At 40.2% G+C, this 22,954-nt stretch overlaps 1 protein-coding gene and 1 long non-coding RNA gene across 14 annotated transcripts in view; one reads left to right on the top strand and one right to left on the bottom strand.

Annotated features, from left to right (window-relative positions):
- The window catches only part of LOC147580029 (uncharacterized), a 217,509-nt gene that overhangs the window by 72,882 nt on the left and 121,673 nt on the right, over window positions 1-22,954 (bottom strand). The gene's annotated exons all lie outside the window — the stretch shown is intronic.
- Window positions 1-22,954, top strand: part of NPAS3 (neuronal PAS domain protein 3) — an 865,390-nt gene that overhangs the window by 792,019 nt on the left and 50,417 nt on the right. For all 10 annotated transcript variants that reach the window (XM_086709953.1, XM_086709952.1, XM_086709951.1 and 7 more), the window contains one exon: window positions 5,170-5,288. In XM_086709953.1, coding sequence (XP_086566079.1) covers window positions 5,170-5,288 — 119 coding nt within the window. The remainder of the gene's footprint in view (window positions 1-5,169; window positions 5,289-22,954) is intronic.

The following is a 22,954-nucleotide window of genomic DNA, read 5'->3' as shown; positions in this document are numbered from 1 at the left end:
AAAATTACTACGCTTGTCATTGTGGGTAAACATAAAACCTGCTGGGATAAGATCTGTGAGAAAAGATTTATTTACCATGTTTGTCCTACTATCAGGAAACAAGGTTGGGAAGATCTTATTAAAGTCAACATTTAATGAATATTAGTTATTGAACATATTAGACATATGTAAATACATGTCTGTATACATGTGTGTATATGTATAATTTTTGCTCTGGGAACAAGGAACCATGGTAGGTGCTAAAAGGGATGAAAATTAGACATGTCTCAGCCTCGCCACCCATACCTAGGGTAGGAGATAAAATGAGGATATGAGTAACTCTGGGGATAGTATATTGGTACATCATGATCTTTGGGGTCAGACAAACATTATCTCCTGTCTGTGTGTTCTGCCACTATCTGGAAGAATTGGACAACATAGACTGTTTTATATAATAAAGATCTAGTATTTGTATCAGTCAGTATGGGCTACCTTCTGCTGCAGTAAAAAAACAATTCTGAGATTATAACAAAAATTTATTTCTGTGAGAGTTGGCTGTGGGTTCTGTCCCACGCTCTCTTCATTCTAAGACCCAGGCTGATGGAGCAGGCACCATCTGAAATGTTGATAGTCACCATGGCAGAAGGAAAGAGAAAGTACCTCTTTCTACTAAGGGACTGACTCTTTTCAAAAATTACACCTGGAAGTGACCCATGACCTTGGTTCACCTTTTCATTGACCACAGAAAGCCATATGAGTATGTACGGTAACTTCCAAGTGGCTTCCAAGTGGCTAAGGAAGAGCAGGAAAACGTCTGTAAGAAAAGAAACAACTTGTAACATACTTTGACATGTACTCATTCTAACGTCTTAAAATACAGCAGTATCTAACAAAGCTAACAGCATATGCCAGTGAATAATTTGGCTTTATCAAGGTAACTGCAAAATGGACAAACATCTCTTCCCTTGTCTTGTGAAAGTCATTTTGGTTATTTGCATTTTGGTTTGTCCTGTACGCACAGAACCTCTGAAAAGGGAAAGATTCGTTTAGGCAATGAGGTAGGAAAAGAGTATATTTAACTTCATATATTAGCGATGTAGCCCAACTTCTCTTCTTCCTCAAAGGGAAACTTTGTTCACAATTGAAGAGGAACGGTGTTTTCTCAAAACTTAATTTTCCTTTTCCCTCCCTCCTCCATCAGGATTCGGTGCCATTTGCAGAGTTCTGACACTAGATTGTCCCGAAAACGTTTGTGGTGCATGAGAAAGAAAAGCCCTCTTTATGCTCGGGCCCCGTATATTGACAGAGACCCTGGAGAGAGTGTACTACGTGTTTGGATGAACCTGACCCTGGGATTGGCCAGTGAGAACTAGATGGTTCTCAGCCACCTCCTCCTCCTCCAGCTCCAGCTCCCCCATCACCTCCTGCCCCTGCATCATAGTGAGGCAGCAACTACAGTGCTAGTTAGGGATTCATCAACAAATGCATAATAATGCAGATATGATTTCACATTATGGTGGCATTTGCCAACGTAAAAATTATTATAACGTCGCTATAAATTTTTCTGTAAATTTTACAAAATATGCAAAAACTGACATTTCAAGAGCTGAGATAATTTAGATTTATTAAAAAGTTGAGGCCCTTGAGATTCAGCAAAAGAGAGTTAATTTTTTTTATCTAGCTTTTAGTTGTGTGGGTCTTGTTTTTGTTTTGTTTTTCAGCTCCTTGTTTATAATTCATGGGTCAAAACTGGCCACATCTGGGCTTGACCACTTAATCCATTTTTACCCATAAATTTCTCCTGTGTCTCAGGCAGCAGATATAACTTCTCTGAATCCCAAATTTCTTATCAGAGCATGCGGCAATCATGGCCTGCTTCAAAAAGCTGACGCAAAAGCATCTGATACCTAGAAAGCATTCTAAAATGTTTCTTTGACCTAGACTGGTCCCGCTGTCTTTACAGAGCACCATTCTTAAGGACACCTCTGTCATCACTCTGCCCTCTTCACACCCACCCCCAATACACACACATACATATCTGCATGCATGTGTACACACACATACACATACACACACGCATCTTCAATGTCACAGTCATGTTGCACATCACCAAGGCCATGCTCTCTCCCAATAGACCCTTCATCAAAATCATGCTTCTCACCTGAGACACTTAGAAAACTGCTCTTCTAAAGTTGCCCCTCTTGTCTGTCACCTGCAGATAATACACCTTTTACATGAGAGATGCCATTGCAGAGCCCAGATAACCAGAGTGTGTTTGCTAGCCCTTGAGGCAGCACGGCCCTGGCATGCGAGTGCCGTGCATGAGTTTGTTATGCGTCCCTTCGAAAGAGACAGCGTGGAGCGTTACTCCAGCCCCATCCCCACAACTAGAAAGCCCTATGGAATTACAAGAGAAATCTTTATCAGAAATCAAACTCTTTTCTAAGACCTCCCCCACTTTCTCCTCAACTCTCCATTCCCCCATGGTCTGAAATAAAGCTTGGAGACCAGTTTAGATTTTAAATCTCAGCTTCAATGGAGCAAAACCTGACCTCAGCATTCCTCTCACACCAGTTGTCCTGGGTTTAATTAACGCCGCCCCTGTATGTTTAGGCAATTACTGTTGTAACACACGGGGGGGGCTGTATGCAGGGCCTCAGTCAGGGCATGACGCAGTGTTTGGCCTCCACGGCTCATACAAAGCTTGTCACCCAGCGGGAAGCACCCGTGCCACCGTCTCTAATGTGCACACTAAGTGTTTTACTATGCAATGCTACATACTGCAAACAGTAATTCCTAATGATGCCTGAATTACTCTTCTATCGTTAGGTGGCTCCTTCCTCATGGGGTCAGGGTAGCCAGCACCCTAGCCCTAAAACCTATTTCACTTCTGCGGGAACTTTCATTTTTTCCTCAGCTACTACAAACACAATCTTGCTGAACGGAGCTGAATTTTTAAGGCTGAGTTTGTGCTGTGGATTCTGATGGCTTCACGTTAGTTCAAGTCTCTGAGGACCAGTGCCAATAAATGTGAAAGGGACAACAGTAGATTGGCATACTTTTCCATTTCCACCAGGATGAAAAACTGCTATAAATTAAGTCTAACCTTAAATGTATAATCTGTCCTTGGGAAGGAGAGAGAGAGAGAGGGAAAAAAAAAAAAAAAGGATATAGCATCTTCAAGCTCTCGGCAAGCCTTACGAGAAAAAATTGGTTCTAAGGGTCTCTGATCTTGTGTTTTAGTAAAATAGAACTGCACGGCTGACTGACAGTTCTGATCTAAAGCATTTACGTTTAAGTTTTGATCTCTCTGCTTTTGATTAAAACTAATGAGCTCATTTAATTCAAAATGGGAATCTCTGATAAGAGAAATAAGGTTGATGTGATTGGATTAGAGGGGCAAATTAAACTCTTAGAGCAGAAGTTTGTGCTTATATAGTGTATTAAAAAGCTGTTGGCGTATTATGGCGTGTTAGATGATGAGAAAAATTTCATAGTAATTCATATTTAATCAGAAGAAATGAAAGTACTAAATATAACATGGCTCTGCTTTTCCCTCGAGTGATAAAAAGCTGTACATTTAAAATGACATCAGATCCATGCTCTCTAAAACAAAAAAAAAAAGAGAGAGAGAGAAAATCTTAAGAGAGACACATAAGAAAGGGACACTTGTCAGTGGTTCCCTCACCCCAGAATAGAAGTGCCACCAACATTGCAAAATATAGTCCTATTTAGACAGCAGTGATACAAGGAAAGCCACAGACCCAACAGCAAGGTTTCTGTTATTACAATAGCTCCTGTTCTTTCATCTGAGTATCACATTTCATATATTTTTTTAAAAGGCATTTCTTTCCCTTAGAAATACATGGAATGTATTTCTTAAAGTTAAAAATCTTGTTTTGCCTGTTTGTCTTTGTGTTTTAATAACTGTTTTCACATATGTTAATTCTTAAATGTCCCTTTATGACACATATTTCTCTACCCTCCCCCCAGAAAAAGTTAGCATTAGTGGAAAGCTTCTCAAAACAAATCCTGTTTACTGATGGATATATATACACACACACACACACACACACACACACACACACATTGGATGGATATATGGATATATATATATGGATATATATATATATATGGATATATATATATGGACATATATATATATGGATATATATATACACACACACACACACAATTTTTTTAAATTTTAGACTCCAAAAACAAATTTAAAACTTTAAAGTACTATTTTAGAAGAGTCAACTTTGACAGCACTGATTAGGCCAAAAAATGCCAAAATTAATTTTTTTTTTTTTTTGCAGGAAAACACTTAAACTTATAAAATACTTTAGAAAATAGATTTATGGTGCCTCGTGGCCTGTTTGCATACGGGTGCTTTTAGATCAACAAGACTGCAAACTACCAGTTTAAGTTTCAGAAGTAAAGAAGTATTCCACTTAGTCTAAAAATGTATAAAGGGTAGAGCAACTGTCTTGCTTCAGGGAGGAGACTATTCTTTGTTAATATCCTGTTCAGATTAAGGCAGGGAGCAAGCTGCCATTAGTGACAAGAAAGGACAATTGATGGTGGTGGTGGTCTTTACTTGTCTCTGTCTATACTTTCCATGCTAAGCCCTCTATCGTAAGTCAGTTGAGAAAACTTTATGCTTTCTTATTCCCCACAATGAAGAAAACTGACTCAGGAGGGCAAGGACACTGGCCAGGAGATAGTTTCTTGCTTCTCAGAGCTGCCCAGTGGGCAAATGTTACGAGAAGGGATTCACAGGGAAAACAAAGAGCAAGTTCTCCTTACTCTTCATCAGAAGCCTCTCTGCCGCAGTCTTGGTTGATTCCCTAAATCTATAGTGTCCTCCATGTTCATGACTATTCTCTCCATGTGCACAGGCCAGGTGGCAAGGTAGGCTTCCATTACTTCATACTTTAGGCCCTACTTAGGGAGTTAAAAGGTCTGAAAAGCTCCTGCTGGAAACTGGAACAGAGTTACTTTGGATTCATTAATTTTTCTTTTTTATTTTCTGCAAAGTAAACATTTTCTAAATGAAGTAAGTGGATTACCATGCTCTTAGCACCTGTCACTTATGTTTAGTGAACCCAAGGATTGCACCTGAGCAGTAGCTGTGAGGGGCTGTGTAGACATCTAAATCATGTGTGTATATATTTTTGTATTCTTCAGTGGAGTCAACCAGCCCCAGTCTGCTAACCACTGACAACACCCTTGAACGTTCCTTTTTCATCCGAATGAAATCTACTCTGACCAAACGTGGCGTGCACATCAAATCATCAGGATATAAGGTAAGCTGGGCTTGGGCAAGGGAAATATTTCTGTCTCAGGTCAATCCTAGGTCACTTGCATGGAGTTTCCCAGCTGCTTTGGGACCACATAATTAACGCCTATGATCTTGAGCAGCCCGTAGGATTCTTAGTGGTTTTCCCGTCTCAAGGTAGGGGCTTCATTACATGACTCGTTCTCACTTCAGACATTGCCGAGGCACTAAATGCCTCAATATGGTGTCTTTTCCTGAAACACTTGTTAATAATGCACCAGGGTCTTCAGCACTCGCTAGAAATTCACTTTGATGGAGAAAGTGAACCAAATTCATAGCAGTCCTTAAGGTGAGTGTTCTAGAATGACTAGAGGAATTCCACTTCTCTCTTCAAATTCCCCCTTTCTCTTTCGGTAAAGACTATCCATTTTAATAATATCTTGGCCGCCCAGACTCATACGTGTGAAAAAAGAAAATCAGGTTAGGCATCAGGACTCTTCATTGTAATTACACTTACTCCACATCGGTCATACCTTGGCAGACACAGGACGCTCAACATACAGAGTACATGTTCCCCACAACAGCAAGGACCAAGTCTGGAGTCATAATCTACATTATCGTCCTTTTAAGGGTAAGAATATAAAGCCTCCTAATCTTGGGAAATTCCAACACTTGAGTTACCATAGCAACATAAATTAAGACCTATGAAATTTATGACACGCCTTTGGCAACCTGAATCTTATCAATTTTACAATACACCAACCCGTCTCTCAAACAACATTTACCATATATGGGAGGACCAACAGCAACAGAATGGACTGTAGATGTGGCCGGCATGACCTTTTCCAATTTAGGGTTGAGAGTTTCTGACAACTCGGTTCTTTAGGGTGACCGTAGCATTGTCAGAGATGGTAATAGTCATTAAGTTGTTGGGCTTAAAAACCGTATACAAGTCACCAGAAACCAGCAGCTGTGTGAAAGTCAGAACCAGGTACTCTTTCTGACATGAATTCTTCAGAGACAAAGAGGAAGGAGGTGGGGAAGCAGGCGTTTCCATGAACGACCTTTAGCTGAGCTGGCCTACCGTCGGAAAGGCACAGGTGGAACGTACCCTTAACCTTTAACAGGGTTCGAAGCGAAGGAGAGGCTCAGGGCGGCTCTGCCTACAGGCGCTTTACCCTTCAGAGGCCCGTTACAAAGGGATACCGTGGAGGGAAAAATCCAAACTCTATCCTCGGGACTATTTTTATTTTTCCTGCCTTACTGAACACAATACATTTATTCGTTATTAAAGCATTAGCAAGTTTGAAATTTCTACAAGCAAACTACAGGTGTAGCGCTTAGTGTCATTTTAATGCTAGAAAGATCCATTCTAGTTTTAGGAGTTGTAAGGCTTCCTTTCACCTGTTTTCTGTCTTTCAGCTTTTAGTTTGTCACTTTTAGTGGTTTTTACTGGTTTTTAGGGGGCATGTCCCAGGAAAGAGGAAGGGTAGGACAGGCAAAGTGTAGTTAGAAAACGTAATATGGAGTATATTTCAGTATCATTAGAAAATTTAATTTTTTGAATGATAAAAAATGACTGCTTTCACGTGACCAACTAGAGATCATAAAGCCTTGCAAAATTTGGAATCTACAAAAAAGTGGGCTGTGCAAGTGGAGAAATGCTTTGTATTTCAGTCCAGGCAAGAGACCAGGTAGCTTGCATTCTTTTTGTTTTGCCATATGGTCAGCTCAGTAAAGCGGTTTTTGCTGCATGACCTGAAATTGGACAGGCTCATTTCCTAAATATTAATAGATCATTCAACAAATTTTTATTGAGTTACCAGTCTGGAGCCTGTTCTAGATCCCGTAATCCAGCATTAAACAGTAAAAAGTCCCTGCTTTCATGGTACTTAGATTCTAACAGCGGGAGACAGACAAGAACAACAAATAATGAAGGTGATTTCAGACAGCAAAAAAGTCCAAACGAACAGTAACTACTACTTATGCATATTACAATATGCTCGGCATGATGCAGTGTCTATGCAACTCACAACTATCCTAGAAGAAGGTACTTTTATTGCTCCCACTCTACAAGTAAAGAAAATAAGGCTAGAGGTTAATCAGCATACCCAACTTCACACAGCAGAGGGACAGGGCTGGGCTTTGAACTCTGTGAGTCTGGCTCCACGCCCTATGCACTGAACCACTAGGCTAACTATTTTGCTGAGAGTAAAGCAAAGGTGGTGAGTGTGGCTGGTGGGGACCACTTTGGATACGAGAGTCGCGGAACATCCAGCTGAGGAGGTGACTGTCACCTATGAGTGGTAAGTGAGAGCAGGACCACTATGGAAACAGAACAACAGTGTTTCCAAAGCTCCTGGGGTTTAGGATTAAAGACACCTTGCTGTAAGAAGGCACCTTCAAGAAACAAAATATGAAAAGGGACAACCATGAACATCCAGGACTAGAAAAGAGAAGTTATTCTGGCTTCCATCAAACCCTGTAGTGTTAAAGTGATCACACTCCTCTGACATACCCTATCAGTCCGTCTTTCTCAAGACTTCATGAAAGTCTCCATCTAGTACTGTACCCCCTGCCCAGGAGTGCTAATGTGAGAGTTGATTCATCCCGTCTTCCCCCAATAGGACGAACCGTTCAACAGATCCAGCCCTACCCCTCCTCCTCCACGATGCCCTTGCCTCATTAATTAACCTTGTCTGCAAGTTAGCAGAAGAGCTGATGAGAAGCCATGACATGACACACAGCTGAATAACATCCCTATTTATCTGTTCATTCTCAGTAAATAAATCTAACAGCTTATAAAACATTCAAATAAAACTGGTAATCACCCCAGCACCACACAATAAGCACAAATAAAAAGAAGCAGTGATGATAATTTCACCATACTCCCAATATTCCTCTTAATTTATTACCATTGTTTGCTCCTTTCTTTTCTCATAAAGCTCCAAGATGTTAAGCCATGGCTAGTGCAGGTCATTATACTTCTCTCCAGTTTTCCTGTGACCTTGGCACATGCAACTTTTCTGCCTTGGTCCATCATCTTACGTGCCACGCTTTCTTTAGTGTTGTTATTATTACTGGCAGTAATAATAGCAGCAAAGATAACACTTGTTAAACATGGACTCTGCCACGAGTACTTTGCCAAACACCTCGTATCTTATCCAATCCGTACAGCATTTAAAACCTTCCTCTGTGCCAGGCGTTGTTCAAACTTCACATTCTATCATTATGCCCATTGTGCAGGTGGTGAAACTAAGGCTTTAATAGGCTCAGTATTGGCCCATGTTGGCATAGATCTTAAGTGTAGTTACTGAGGAGCCAGGATTGGCCAGGCAGTGAGGCTCCAGAGCCTGCCCTCTCCACCCTCGGTGTCACTGCTTAACAGATCAAGTCCACAGAAAAGCTCAGCATGAGCTAGACCTCAACATATGGAAAATTCTTCTACATTTTGAAAAGAAAAACCTCTTGACCTGATTAAGACCTTCTCTTTGTGGCTCCGCATATCCGACAGCACTCCTTGATGGAGATTCGCAGAGATTTACCTTCCTTCCCAGGGATTTTAACACCCACCCAGGTACCCGTAACCAAGAATTCTAGCCAAAGAAGAGCCACTCTGAGTCTGAGAATTCAGGCATCAAGTGTGATATAGGTCACTGTTGCTTCTGTTCCCTGGGCCTCAGGAAAGTTGCCCTCATGCCAATGAAGTTTCCCAGCCTCGAGCTGACATTTAGTTGTCTCTGTCCTCATTTGCTTTGAAATCCACTGTCGCACGTTATCTGGACCAGCCACTTTTTATGCCTCAGGGGCTTCTTGTTGTGTAGGCCCCATTGTTGGCCACATATCTTAGCCTAACACAGCTCTCCTTTAAATTGCACTGCGTCAATATTCTGCCTTCTAGATTAGGTCTATGTCTGGGGGAACTTACTAGGTATAGACGGGGTAAAAGGAGATATGTAATCAGGGAAATTAGAGAAGTAAAGACTAATTGGGTCGCCTCCTTAGCTCCTGTCTTTGGAGAATAGTTTCCGTTAGCATGGGACTGTCAGTTTTCTAATCTACTCTTAAATGCCCACCAGCACCACTGTCATTTCTGGAGTTTTTATCCACACACATTACGATGTCCTAACTCTAATGGCACAGCAGAGCATCCTGGGCTGGGAAACAAAGACAAAGGGAGAGAATCTCTGTCATGTTTACATAATGCTGAGAAGGTCGCTCAATTTGCCACACAGGTGAAAATCCTCAAATGCCGAGGGTTCCTGCTATGACATATATGAACAGCTTACTAAGGGAGGAGAAGGGAAGTCCAGATTTTTAAAAAATTAATTAATTAATTTAAAAATAAATAAAAATAAAAACAGCCCCTATCTGGGATGATTTGGGTATGGATTTGCCCGTAGCTAAGTGTCCAACTAAATGATTTCTGTAACCTATCCCGTCTCCTTATAATATAGAGTCAGAAACCATAAGTAATAGAGAAAACAATTTGTAGGTTCACTAGTTTATAAGGATTGCCAATATACCTCAGCTCTAAGAGTACCTGTATCTAGACGTGAAGTAACAAAAGCAAAAAAAAAAAAAAATGAGAGGATGCTAATTAGCTAAAGAAAACTCTTTGCCTTCTCTAAGCACGGAGCTGCCTTTTAAATTAGAACTTGTTCGGGGCGCCTGGGTGGCGCAGTCGGTTAAGCGTCCGACTTCAGCCAGGTTACGATCTCGCGGTCCGTGAGTTCGAGCCCCGCGTCAGGCTCTGGGCTGATGGCTCGGAGCCTGGAGCCTGTTTCCGATTCTGTGTCTCCCTCTCTCTCTGCCCCTCCCCCGTTCATTATCTGTCTCTCTCTGTCCCAAAAATAAATAAACGTTGAAAAAAAAAATAAATTAGAACTTGTTCATTTGTTGCAATTCATGGTTGTATCTGTTCTGTGAGAAAAGACGCTTCCCTGATTTTGCCAGTAATTTGTTTTATTTGGGGTGTCATAAATCCTTTTAATGTTTTGATTACATCTGTAGAGCCTCTCCCAAGGTAAATTCATTTTGCATCAGTAAGTTCTTGAATCCCTGAGGTGAATCCAGTGATCTCAGGTTACAAAACCTTATTTAATATGAGGACATCTTTGGTTCTTATTAAACAAACAAATTAGTGCACCTCCCAGAACATATTTCACCAAAATTACAATAGTTCTTTCCTTCCTCCTCATTTTTCCTTCCCTTTTATTCATTTAGTGTTAATATATATTGAAGTCCTGTTCCAAAAAACATCAACTCCTAGAGTGACAAAATACAAAACCAAAATTTAAAAAAAAGAAATTTTTTTAAGTTTATTGATTTTGAGAGAAGGGGTGAGAGAGAGAGAGAGAGAGAGAGAGAGTGAGTAGGGGAGGGGCAGAGAGAGGGAGAGAGAGAGAATCCCAAGCAGGCTCCACACTGTCAGCACAGAGCCATGTATGGGGCTTGAACCCACCAACTGTGAGATCATGACCTGAGCCAAAACCAAGAGTCAGACGCTTAACTAACTGAGCCATCCAGGTGCTCCCAAAACCAAATTTTTTTGCACTTTGATCCCCTTAGGCAGATAATCTTCTGAAAAAGTATTTCTTAGAAAATATTGTTTAATAAAAATTAGACCTAATATTTAAAAACTATGTCTATAGTTAAGAGTTATTTTCAGTGGTAAATGGTCCTCCTTCCTATTCACTTAGGTGGGCAAGTTACATCACTAGGATTTCAATGTCAAAATCACAGCTAGGTAAATTTTAAAGTTGAAGGATTTTCATATGCAATGTATTCTTAACGGAATGTGTATATCGAGAACTCTCAAGACGATAGCAAACTAGAAGGAAATTATTACTTACAGTTCCAATCATCTGGAATTTTAGTGCTTGGTTTGCTTTGCTAATAAAGTCCACAGTAACTAAGATATCGATCTCTCTCCTTCTTGATCATCCACCACTTTAATGTGCCGCCAAAACTGGTTGACTCCACCTATCTCTATTTCCAATCTTCTAGCTTAATGCCTTTTTCTGGATCTGTTGTAAGAAATTCCCAAATTACCTCCCAAAAAGTTTTGCTTCTCCATTCCATTCTGCACCCTGCTCCCTGGAATATCTTCCCAAAGCCTCCATCACGTTTCCTTCTCCTAAATCATCACTGGTTCATAGGATCAACATATTCAAGAATCTGGTACCAGCTTACATTTTCTACTGCCATCTCCACCATTATTACTCTTTTTTTTTTTTTTTTTTTTGGAGAGAGATAAAGTACCAGTGGGGGAGGGGCAGAGAGAGAGGGAGACACAGTAGGCTCCAGGCTCCGAACTGTCAGCACAGAAGCCAACGTGGGGCTCAAACCCACGAACCGTGAGATCATGACCTGAGCCAAAGTCGGACGCTTAACCTACTGAGCCACCCAGCTGCCCCTCCATCATTCTTTCCTGGAACTGTTACTACTGATGCTCTGGTAAAATCTGTCCAGTCATCTTTCCTGAAATATACTTTAAATATTCACACTGCTATGCTTTTGGCCATGCTTTTTTCTTTTCTTAAGATGCCTTTCTGCTACACATGCATCTGGAAAATTCTTACACAACCAATATGGCATCACTGAGATATTAGGTTGTTTTTTTTTTCATCTCCTTTGATGCCCCTATTTCCTTTTCCTCTGTGCTACAACAGCTTTAAGATTTCAGCTCTCTGTGCCTCAGTTTTCTCACCTGTAAATAATAATATATAACCTGAAGAAGTTTCCTACGGGTCAAGAGAGGTAACACATGCTCAGTTAAGCATCTTCTCTCCTTTTTGTGAAGTATTATCTATAATTTCATATGAACTTCACAATAATTATTTTAGGTAATTATGTCTATTTTCCTAACTTGAAAATAGGTTAAAATGAGACAGAAATATGAATTGACTTGTCTAGGGTCACATAAGTAGTAAATAACAAAACAGAAATATCCAGATCTTCAGATTTCAAATGCCTTCTTCTTTCCAATATACTGCATTGGATCCTGGGTGATTTCTTATTCTACTTTCTCCCCTCAGCACAGTATGCTGCTTGTAGTTGCCACTCAGTAAATGTTAGTTGAATTAAATTGCATGTTCTCTTTTTTTCCCCCTGTGGTAACAATGAAAATGTTGACTGTACTGAGACGTATAACATACTACTAGAGCCCCTGCTAGTTAACGTCAGTGTCTTTTAGATGTGACCATTGGAATAGCTATGACCCAAATTGACTATACCATGATCTGTCTCACATGCCTTTATCTTGCCTGCCAGGATATTGTTCTTCTTTACCTGTGCCTTGCTAAAATCAGATTGTACCACATCTACAACATTCCTTTGAGCCGTCAGTGAGAGATTCCTTTCAGAAAACAAAAAATCAAGTCATCTTTTGATGTCACGTATTCATCATGATTTCATATTGGCATTTGGTGATTTACCATTTTCTTTCTATTAAATCATCTTTAAAGGATATTTTTCTGGATATTAATACTTTGAGACTCTTTCTGAAAATTAGGACAATATTTGCTGATACCCTGCCTTCCAGTAAACCCCATCATTTGTCACAAAGATTGCTAAAGATAAGAGAAATCTTATTACAAGGAGTTGGTTCTTTCTTTGCCCAAGTGGGTAACTGTATGCAGTGAGTTTTAAACATTTTTTATATATGTATTTTTAAAGTTTATTCACTTATTTCAAGAGGGCGAGCAGGAGAGGGGGGGAGAGAGAGAGAGAGAGAGAGAGAGAGAGAAAGAAAGAGAGAGGATCCCAAGTCTCCATACACAGAGAGAACCCAGAGCCCAACATGGGGCTTGAACTCACAAATCATGAGCTCACAACCTGAGCCAAAACTAAGAGTCCAATGCTTAACTGACTGAGCCACCCAGGCACTCCATATGCAGTGCGTTTTAACTGTAGCAGGAAAAGTATAGCTTAGAGGTATGCCTAGCACTTATTTAAGGGGCAGTGTGATAGTAGTCCTTCCCTGGAGATTTCTAAGAGCACACGCTAAACTTATCAGTTAGGGGTCTCTCTGCCTCCAAGTCAGTTGTGGACAGACTAGGTGCTACCTGGATGCTTTTCCCCATCTGAGATTCAGAGATGTTCCAAATGTCCAGACATATCAGTACTTCTCCTGAAGCCTTTGCTTCGGCTTTGTGTTGTCTTGAAATGATGACTACAGTATTCCAAACTGCACAAAATGTAACTGTCTTGTCAAATCGATAGATGAATTTTCAGAGACACCAAAAATTCTGTCAACCCATTCAGGCTTTCTAAGACTATGCATTCATTGCCTTTCAATCAACCCAGACACCCAGAATAAATTAAAGGAGAAAAAAAATTTCCAGGGTAGAACTTACAGGCAGAGGTTATCCTGATGAAAAATGCAAATAGAATAGAGAACCAATAACATCCAATTTTTTAAATCCTATTATCTCTTTTTACTCCCTGCTCACCTCCCCACAATTGTCCATTACAATGTGGTTCCTGGTGTCATTTTAAATACAACTGACATTGTTTCTGATCTTAAAGAATTTATTTCCCGTTACCAAGGCATGACAGTAGTTCTAGCTTGGGATGTGTCCTTTCTGCTGGGACTAATCAGCTCACTATTTTACCAACCAGAGGCATAATCACTAGCCATTCTGTGAAGTGTCTGTAAATTCTGTGTATGTCAATAACTGCAGTCCGAGTATGTTGCTAACTTATAGGTACTTCATTTTTCATCAGAGAGATTTTCAAAAGAAGCTAGAAATACGAGCATCCCATTTGACTAATGCTGGATCTTTTCAGGTTGGCTTTCTGAGCCTTTGGTAGCTGAGAATAATGAAAGCCGTGATCATTTTGAAAATGACATCTTTGATACAAAAATTAACAACTCTGTATGTAATCTCTTTAATGCCCTTCAGAATTATCATCAATGTCTCTGTAAATATAGTCTTAATCTGACAGTTCTTTAAATATAATCTATTGTGAGAGTTTTACCCAATAAATAAGTTTTAAAAGCAAAGTTTACAGTCTTGAAGAAATAAAAAGGCAACAACGTAAGCAGTGCGTCACTTATCGGACCCAGCACTCGATGTGTGAAATGCCCTAATGGCTATCTCTTGATCCAGTGGTCTGAAATAGCAGGTGCATAACTCTTTACAGATTGCAAGGGCTTCCAAACTACTCTCTTTGAACTTCATTCCTTCAAAATTGCCATACCAAAGAGTGATTAAGCACTGAGCTATGATGTCCGACAGCCGCGGATTCAGACTTAGTCTTGTCATTTCTAACTCAGTGATTTTAAGTAAATTGTTTAACTTTCTTAACCATCTATTTCTTCTCTTGTTAAGTCTCAGTAGAACCTCCTTCATAAGGGTCTTGTAAGATACAGTGACATAATGTAGGTAGAGTACTACCCCAATGCCTGACCCACAGTAAGCATGCAATACATGTCCATATGTGAGGCTTAATGTTTATGGAACTCATATTGTGAATTGATCTAGACAGTCCAAAATCTTAACTTCTACACCTCTGCATATGCACTTGTAACTATGGAAAATAGTAATTCATCAATTATGTTTCAGATTACTTCCTACAAGTTATAGGAGCTCTAGAATAATGAATGATTTCTTCTGAATGTAGAAAATGTGTTTATTTCTAGGAAATTTCTCCCTGATCAAGTGTCTTGAATATTCATTTGAATTTAAGAGACAAAATATGACTGAAATACATCATTGGTCCCTTTAATAAAAAAGGGACATGGTACATGGTTGTTTTTTTGTTTTTTGTTTTTTGTTTTTGTTTTTTTTGGAATTGATTTAGCCTCGTGGCAAGGCTAATACAGCCCTTTAATGTAAGAAAGGAAGTAGAGGCAAGGCCAGTTTGATGTTGTTCATCCCTGGAGCTTCTAGACTCCTGTAACCCATAAAGCTCTACAGTTTGGTTAAAGTATCTTATCTATATGCACATGAATTGAACCCTCTGGGTAGGCAAGCTTCCACTGTGGCTTCAACCCAACCTGTATCTCAGACGTACTATACAACATTCTAGAATAAATTGTGTTGACTCATTCCCAATAAGGGAAAAGAGCCAGGATTCTGGACTTCCTATCTTTTTATATAGTAACTTCCTTGAGGGACAAAGAACTAGTCACATCTTTCCTATCTCTCTATGAATGCCCTCCCACCATCAGACTAAAAGAATGGCCCATTGCAAAGTGCTTTGCCTTACAAGCCTGTTACTTAAACAAAAGAATCATCTGTATTATCGGGTCACCTGGGTGACTCAGTCAGTTAATCATCTGACTCTGGGTTTCCGCTCAGGTCACGATCTCGCAATTCATGAGATCTCACAATTCATGAATTCGAGCCCCGCCTTGGGTTCTGAGCTGACAGGGTGGAGCCTGCTTGGGATTCTCTCTCTCCCTCTCTGCCCCTCCCCTGCTTATGCTTGTTCTCTCTCTCTCTCAAAAATAAATAAATAAACTCAAAAAAAATCATCAGTTATTATCATTTCTCAATCCACTGTGGGTGTGTGTGGATATGTGTGTGTTGTTTCTGAACTACCAGTGGGCAATGGATATCTTTAAGTTACATATTGGAAACATCAATTTCAGCTCATTGCTGGCAATGGTTTACAGAACCAATCCATGTAAGTTATCACTGAACTGATAGCAGTATTTATACCTCCATTTCACCACAGCTTTTATACTTTCTTCTTTCATTTTTTCGATTTTTTATTTAAACTCTATTTATATACCTTCTTTTTATTCTCCCTGGAGTATAGACTGTCCTCACACAGTCCCGTGGGCCACACTTGCATTTCGTTCAGATTTCTGCCCCAATGTCACTTCCCTGACCACCCCATCTAAAATAGCTCCAGCACACCCCCCATACCCCACCATCTGCTTCATCCTGCTGCCTTATTGTTTTCCATAGCACTTAACACAGTCTGACCCTACATTGTAAATTTATCTGTGTATAATTCATCTCCCCATCACAGTGTAAGTTGAAGCTCCTGCAAAGAGTTTCAGTGACATAGTAGAAATTCAAGAAACATTTGTTTAAAAATGCATTTATAAATAACGGACATCATTTGTACAAAGGCTAGAATATATTCCTTCCTTACGTCAGTAGGCTAGTTCCTTAAAAGGGGATTTAGAGATGAGAATGTGCAGCCACTGGGATCCTGTAACTTTTCAAGTTTCCGGGCTCAATTGCCGGGAAGATAAGTGGAAGGTTTCTTCCTTTCTCTTTCAGAAAGGCTGTGCTAATGGTTGACATATTTTAAGACCTATTTTTCATGCTATCGTGTTCAGTTTTTTTTTAAAAATCAACGTGAATTTAACTTGTACCCCACTTGTACCCAATTCTAGTGGCTAGAACTCTGGAAGCACCCTCAAGAGTCACTTGATTATTAGTTGGTAGTTCTGAATATATTTAACAGTCCTCAACAGCCCCTTGTCAAATGTCCTTCAAACTCATGGCTCCTCGTAGAAGTCATCGAAACAGACTGGCTTCATAGGGGCACACCTGGTGAGGGAGTCAGAAAATGTCATCCTTCTGCCAGCACATTTCTGTGTGCTTGCCATGCAACATTGGACGGACACACTGATTATTCTGGGCTTCTGTTTCCTTGCTAAAAACCAAGACACAAGAGGATTTGCCTCCAGTGCTCTTTAGTCACTTGTGGGGTGAGATTGCATCCTTTTTAGTGCTACTCTCTACACTGGGGTGAAAGCCCCGTGGGACTCTCTGAGTGGAATGGAATAGAGAGTCTGCCTAATCTAGAGCAACTCCACTCTTGGAAAGAGAGAGCTGAAAACTGCCAGCAAATTCTAGCAAAGGCCACCCAAAGTTACCAAGAGCTGCCATATTGCCTCATGGCCAGTGCTGGCTAGAAAATCGGAAATATTCCAGGAAACATTTAAGCAAATCACTGCTGCAAGGGAGAAGAGGTCTGTGGAAGATTCTGTAATTCTTAGGTGAACTTTTGTACCTTGTCCTGTGTAGCAACTATGAATAGACCATTCTTGGAGAAATCAAGTGAGGTCTCAAATTGAGCGCGAAAATAAAATAATACTTTGAGAGTAAATCTCTTGCCTTATTCGATGAGCAGCAAAATTTTTGTTTCCTTACTCACTTTAACACAGTATGTACTCACTCCTCTTTTTATGCCAAATAAAACACGTTATTATTAAATTCATCTATCTCCCCCTTTAATTTTTCTTTTTTGCAGTTGGCTTAGTGGTGAACATCTCTGTCAGCATTGTCTGAAATGGTTGTAAGTTTCCAGTTGAAGGGAACTGCAACTTTTAACCTACCTGAAATAGCCCTGAAGACAGTTGAGTCCTAGGCAAATGGTCTTTAATGCTGAATGGAATTAACAATACTCTGATCGTCAAATCCCTCATAGGAAGGTAACATGGAAATGTAGAACATTCTTATTCTTGAATTATAGTTTTGTTATAAACTCCAGTCTTCTCTATGAAACATATCTTTCTTTCTCTTTCCACTGGAAAGATCTGGAGAATGATACAACTGGTCTGAGGACACAGAGTTGCCAGATCCCAAGCACCTTGGTACAGTGGAGGAAGGTTAAGTTCTGTGGGTATGATCTTTAGGACACCAAAGTGGCAGCGTCTAGTACCTCCATGTTCTCAAGCACTCAGAGAGCACTGTAGGTCAGCCACAGTGAATTAAAACCCAGAAGGCGATGTGGATTGACCGCAAGCCAAGTCAGCAGGTGGAAAGGGAGTGAAGTCCAGAACCAGTAGACCATACTGTCCCTGTCTCATAGAGGGCTGACAGAAGGCTAAGCCTTGAGAGGCCCCTTGTCCAGTCCTTCTTCCCACACAGGTCTCCCCTTGGGAAAGCACCACTAGAAATATACCACAACAGCTCATGAGACATTTGGGGCCCCCAAAAACCTTTTCCCTCCTGCATACATAAATCATACCTCCTAATCACACCATCCAGTCCTAAAAACTTTAAAAGGATGGTGCTCTGTGAGTGAAAATTCATAGGCACCTGCTCTTGATTTACTTCCTGCTTAGAATAATTTTTACACAGCTGTAGTATCACGGAGCGACTCCGTTCACAGTACCCAACAGTGAGGCTCAGACGAGAAGGGGTATGTTGGATGTTTGGGTTATAATGATTTCAGCTATTCCTCTTTTTTTACGGCATCATTAGTAATCTGTCATTCTAATAATAATAATTCCCTTTTGACATCATGGAGGTAAGAAGAAATCATCACTGACATCAAAAATGAGGTGATATTTCAGCAGTATTATTTCACTGAAGATAAAATGGAAAGCTTTATTACTCCCCATGCCTTTAAAGAAAGCTGAACAAGGCATATGCTGACCCTAGAGCTTATCTACTTCAGTTCCTTTCAGACTGATATGAAATAACTAATTTTAATTGTTCCAAGTAGAGCTTCAGAATGTGGTTTTCCCCCAAAGCTTTACATCTACCTAATAGAAACTTTTTCAAAAACAAGCTTTATCAGTTCATAATAAACTGGGAAGTCAAAAGAAAAGTCCATTGTAGTCAAGAATGATCTATAATTTTCATTCTTCACCATCCCCTTTTGTTCAGAGTATTTAGGAATTGATTCTACTCAATCATGTGGTCAATACTTCTTGTGTACCTGTTGTGTATTACACACTATACTGGGTCCCAGGAAGACAAAGATGGATAAAATAGAATCCTCGGTCCAGAAGACAGAGTCTAGACTGAGGTAGACACACAAAGAAATGTGTACTCTGGTAGAGATATGTCCTAAGGGCAATGGAATGAAGTAAATAATTCTGTCTGGTGGAAAAGGAGAGCTTTTCAAAGACAGCATCATTTTAGCCAGCACTTAAAGAATAGACTTGCCCTACAGAGATATTAGAGAATGGAATTCAACAGAGGGAACAGTCTTAGGAAAGAGATGAAGGCATCAAGTGCATTGAGCAGAAAGAAATCTAGTCCTTCAGGGAATCAGGAAGTGAAGACATCTAATCGGACTCTGCAAATGTAGACAGGAGTAGGAGCCTTCCTTTAGTGCAACACAAACTCCATGGGCTCATCAGTGTTCAGGGTAACAGGATGGAGATCAAGATTGTTTCATTCTAATACGACTTTTGCAATCAGTGTAAGGAAAAGACCACTATTTTCTACCAAGGAGCTAAGAAGGTTGTTCTCAGCCTATAGGGTAAGAGAATAAGTATGTGGATTTACGTAAATCATTGGATAATTCCTTTTGGAATTTTCTCAATTTATTTTTCCTTCCACCTTTCTGCCCTACATGAGTGCAGGGATTTTTTTTTTTCCTCCTGAATCTTAGATGGTGGTATAAATACACATTCTGAAAGGAGGAATATGATTTTCCTAGAACCAGTAACTCAAGAAAAAAACTGAAATCTTTATGCATTAAAGTCTTAGATTGCAAAATGAATCATAAAGAGGAAGCATCACACAGACCTCAGTCACCCGAGTACTTGGTCTATACACTGTTAGGTATCTGAATTCTTGGAAAGGTCTGGGTATTTGGCACAATATAAATAAAGCCTACATTTCATGCAGCCTAGGGTTTCCCTTAAATATACATTTCATAAAACCCCTGGCTTTACAAATGATGACTTTTTTCTCACGAGAAAAAATTACTGGTACTTCCATTTACTTCTAATTCTGGCTGGCTATTCAGCATTTCTACTAATTGTCGCAACCTATATAAACAGTGTTATCTGAACACCCAATCCCTTTGTTCCAATAAAGCGTGTGCATATCAGACCAGTTACAATTCATCTGCAATTAAACCACTGTTCTCAAATGAACAGTAACTGATGACATAAAATCTGAATGTTGTAACCATGCAAATACTCAATAACTTAAGTGATATGTTAAAAATCAAATATAGTATGCAGTTATCAGAATTGCATTATGAGCAAATTTTCACCCTTTCTCTCTTCCTCTCCCCAGAAAATAAATGTTGTATTCCTGGATTGAATTCTTAATGACTTCTTTAAAAACAAACTTTAGACCAATAAAAAAAAAAAGAAAGAAAATCTCTTTCTCTATTTTTGCAGTGCCTGCAGAGGCTTTATCTTTCTATCAAAGATAATATGAAACTTTGGTGTTTTGTGTTGCAGGTCATTAGCTGGCTTGCTTTTTATCTGCTTGATTTTATTTAGTTTTCTTTCTCAAACATCTTTTTTTTTCCCTCCAAATAATCAATGCCCTTGATTGCTCTCAAATGCATCTGTTTGTATCACCACAAAGCTAGTGTAACCCCGTGGAGTACACTCCCAAACCATGCAAGAGCCAGTGAAGAGCAGATCTTTTTGTTTAAGTCAGCTCTCAGGATAGACGGGGAAATCACATCCCCAGCTGGCTCTTGACTTTTTCATTACCAAATGCAGAGGCTAGAAAAGAGAACTGGACAAAAATGGGCTTGGGTATATGATCAGTTGCTTTGCATGTACTAAAGCAGCCCAGAGCTGATGCACAATAAACAAACATGCATTATGGGTTGTTTTCAGTCACTTTATAGACACATGCATTCATAAATTTTGATACGGTTGTAAGAAGCCGACTTTGATGGGACCAAACTCACAGACGAGCTTTCGATCGCTGGAGCAACCACAGCCCAACTTTATGTTGACAATTTATCAGCTCTTCTCCGTCAAGGAAAATTGTTTTTTAGTGCTTGCCTATTAGCAATCACATGCATAATATGAAATTGAGTTTTGGGGAGGACGGCCCGCCATCTGTCTTTCTGCTATTTTTTTTTCAGCATTTCACGCTCAAGTTCAACTCTCTGTGTATCAGAATGCTGTAAAACAGGATTCACCCATAATATGGGCACTTAGCAAGAAAAATGGGCCAGATACCAATGTTATCTTATAACTTGCAGACTTTTAAAAAGGAAAATCATTGATACCCCAATCTGTGCATTATCTTTTGAGTGCACTTCAAATTCTGTCTGCCTCTCAAAGCCAACTTTGGTATGGCTGGTTCTTCTTAGAGAACAGTTCATTAGTGTGCTTTGAAAAGTGTTAAAACACTTTTATAAAAATAAAAATGCAAAGAGAAAGTGGCATGCAATGTGAGGTTAAGAAAATGGAGCTATAAAGGATCGGTGTGAAGAATGAAAAAGATGTATTTAGTTTCCTTTCCAAGTTCCAATATGCTAAGATTTTTATCAATAATATTGTTTTTCTGCAACAATACCTGCCTCAGGGAAAATCTGCTCTGTAGCTGTCAGGATTATACTTCTCAAAATATGCTTAAGATGATTCTGTTAAATTGATAAAAAATAGTACACTCCGCAATGTAGAAAGATTGCTCAAAAGAACATTCCCAAGCCTTTCATGTGTAACTGCATTTGTGCAGTAGGGCATTTATTATGCTATAAATTCCATCACTGATTTTGGCCAGTTCAGATTGATTCTGCAGTAACTGTAAGTAATGAAGCTTCCAGAGCTGAATGGGGGAGGGAAGGAGGAGGAAGAAAGGTAGCCAATCCACTTGTGGCTGTGGAAATACAAATCGTAGGGTTCATTTAGCCTCAGCTTTTATCAGATCATGCAGCCAATACCCTACAAAGCAGGAAAATATATATCCAGAAAAACCTACAGGTTCCCTGACCTGACTCCAGGAGTTACGACAGGCAGACACAGGAGAACAGTTCTTAGGGAAAGGGAGCAATTGTATTTTTGCCTGAACCTTTACTTCCCAAGCTTGTTCCTGTCCATCTTTTTCACTTTTTTCCATCTGAAGCATAAGCAGACATCCATCCTACAAGAGTGACAAACTATGAAGCTCTTTTCTTTGGAAAAAGTTAGCCATCCCCAAAGGTTGGCCTCCCTCAGCTCCCAGGACCTAGAACTGGGTGGACCCTTAACCCAGAAGAGGCTCCCGGGATTTGGGGTGTGACTATAGTCAGTTCAGACTTTTGTAAAGAAGAAAATCGGTTACCCTTCAGTTGATAACTGAGACTAGTAAAAAACTAAGGTAACCAATGAAATGAGCAGCAGGAGAAACCACTCAGGGGTACCCCATGACACCCACCCTAAGGTGGTGGTAGCTAGAGAGAGAAGGGGTCAGTCACTGAAGCCAAGGCAGCAGTGATGTGTATTGTAGCAAAGAAACACTGTCTAGTATTACCGGGGGGCGGGGCAGGGAGGTTTCTGATGATGCTTTCAAACTGAGCATCAGGGAAACAGGCAGGGTGTGGGAGATGCAACAGAGTATCATTTGGAATCATGGGTATCAGCAGAGCTAGAGAAAAGCAGAGAGACTGAGAAGGAAGGAGGAGAGGAATATGCAAAAGGGTGACACGGGAGACACATTACATCTACTAGGCAGGCCAAGGAGGTCCTCCGTTCATTCTTACCCAGTTCCCTTCTCTCTGACCTCATTTTAATCGAATGCTGGGGAGCGAGGGGATGGGAGGGGAGGAGAGGGACTGTGGGGCTGCGGTCAGGCCCAGAATGTCTGATCCATGATGATAGCATGGGCATAGGGGGACCATAGCTTCAACAGAATGTGGGAAGATAATATTTCATTCTAGTCCTGGAGTTTGTGTCCCCGTCCCCGTCCCCATCCCGATGAATTTTCAAAGCTACAGAGGCATGAATAGATAATAATCCATCTCAGAGAATGACAAAGCATCCTCACTGTTCATTTGTCCCCAAGAACGTATACCACAAATTCT

Source organism: Puma concolor, chromosome B3 (genome assembly GCF_028749965.1).
Source record: "Puma concolor isolate L17-30 chromosome B3, mPumCon1.1.hap2, whole genome shotgun sequence".
In the NCBI taxonomy this organism is placed as follows: domain Eukaryota; kingdom Metazoa; phylum Chordata; class Mammalia; order Carnivora; family Felidae; genus Puma; species Puma concolor.
The sequence above is the reverse complement of the archived record's forward strand: the minus strand, read 5'-3'. Positions and strand labels throughout refer to the sequence as shown.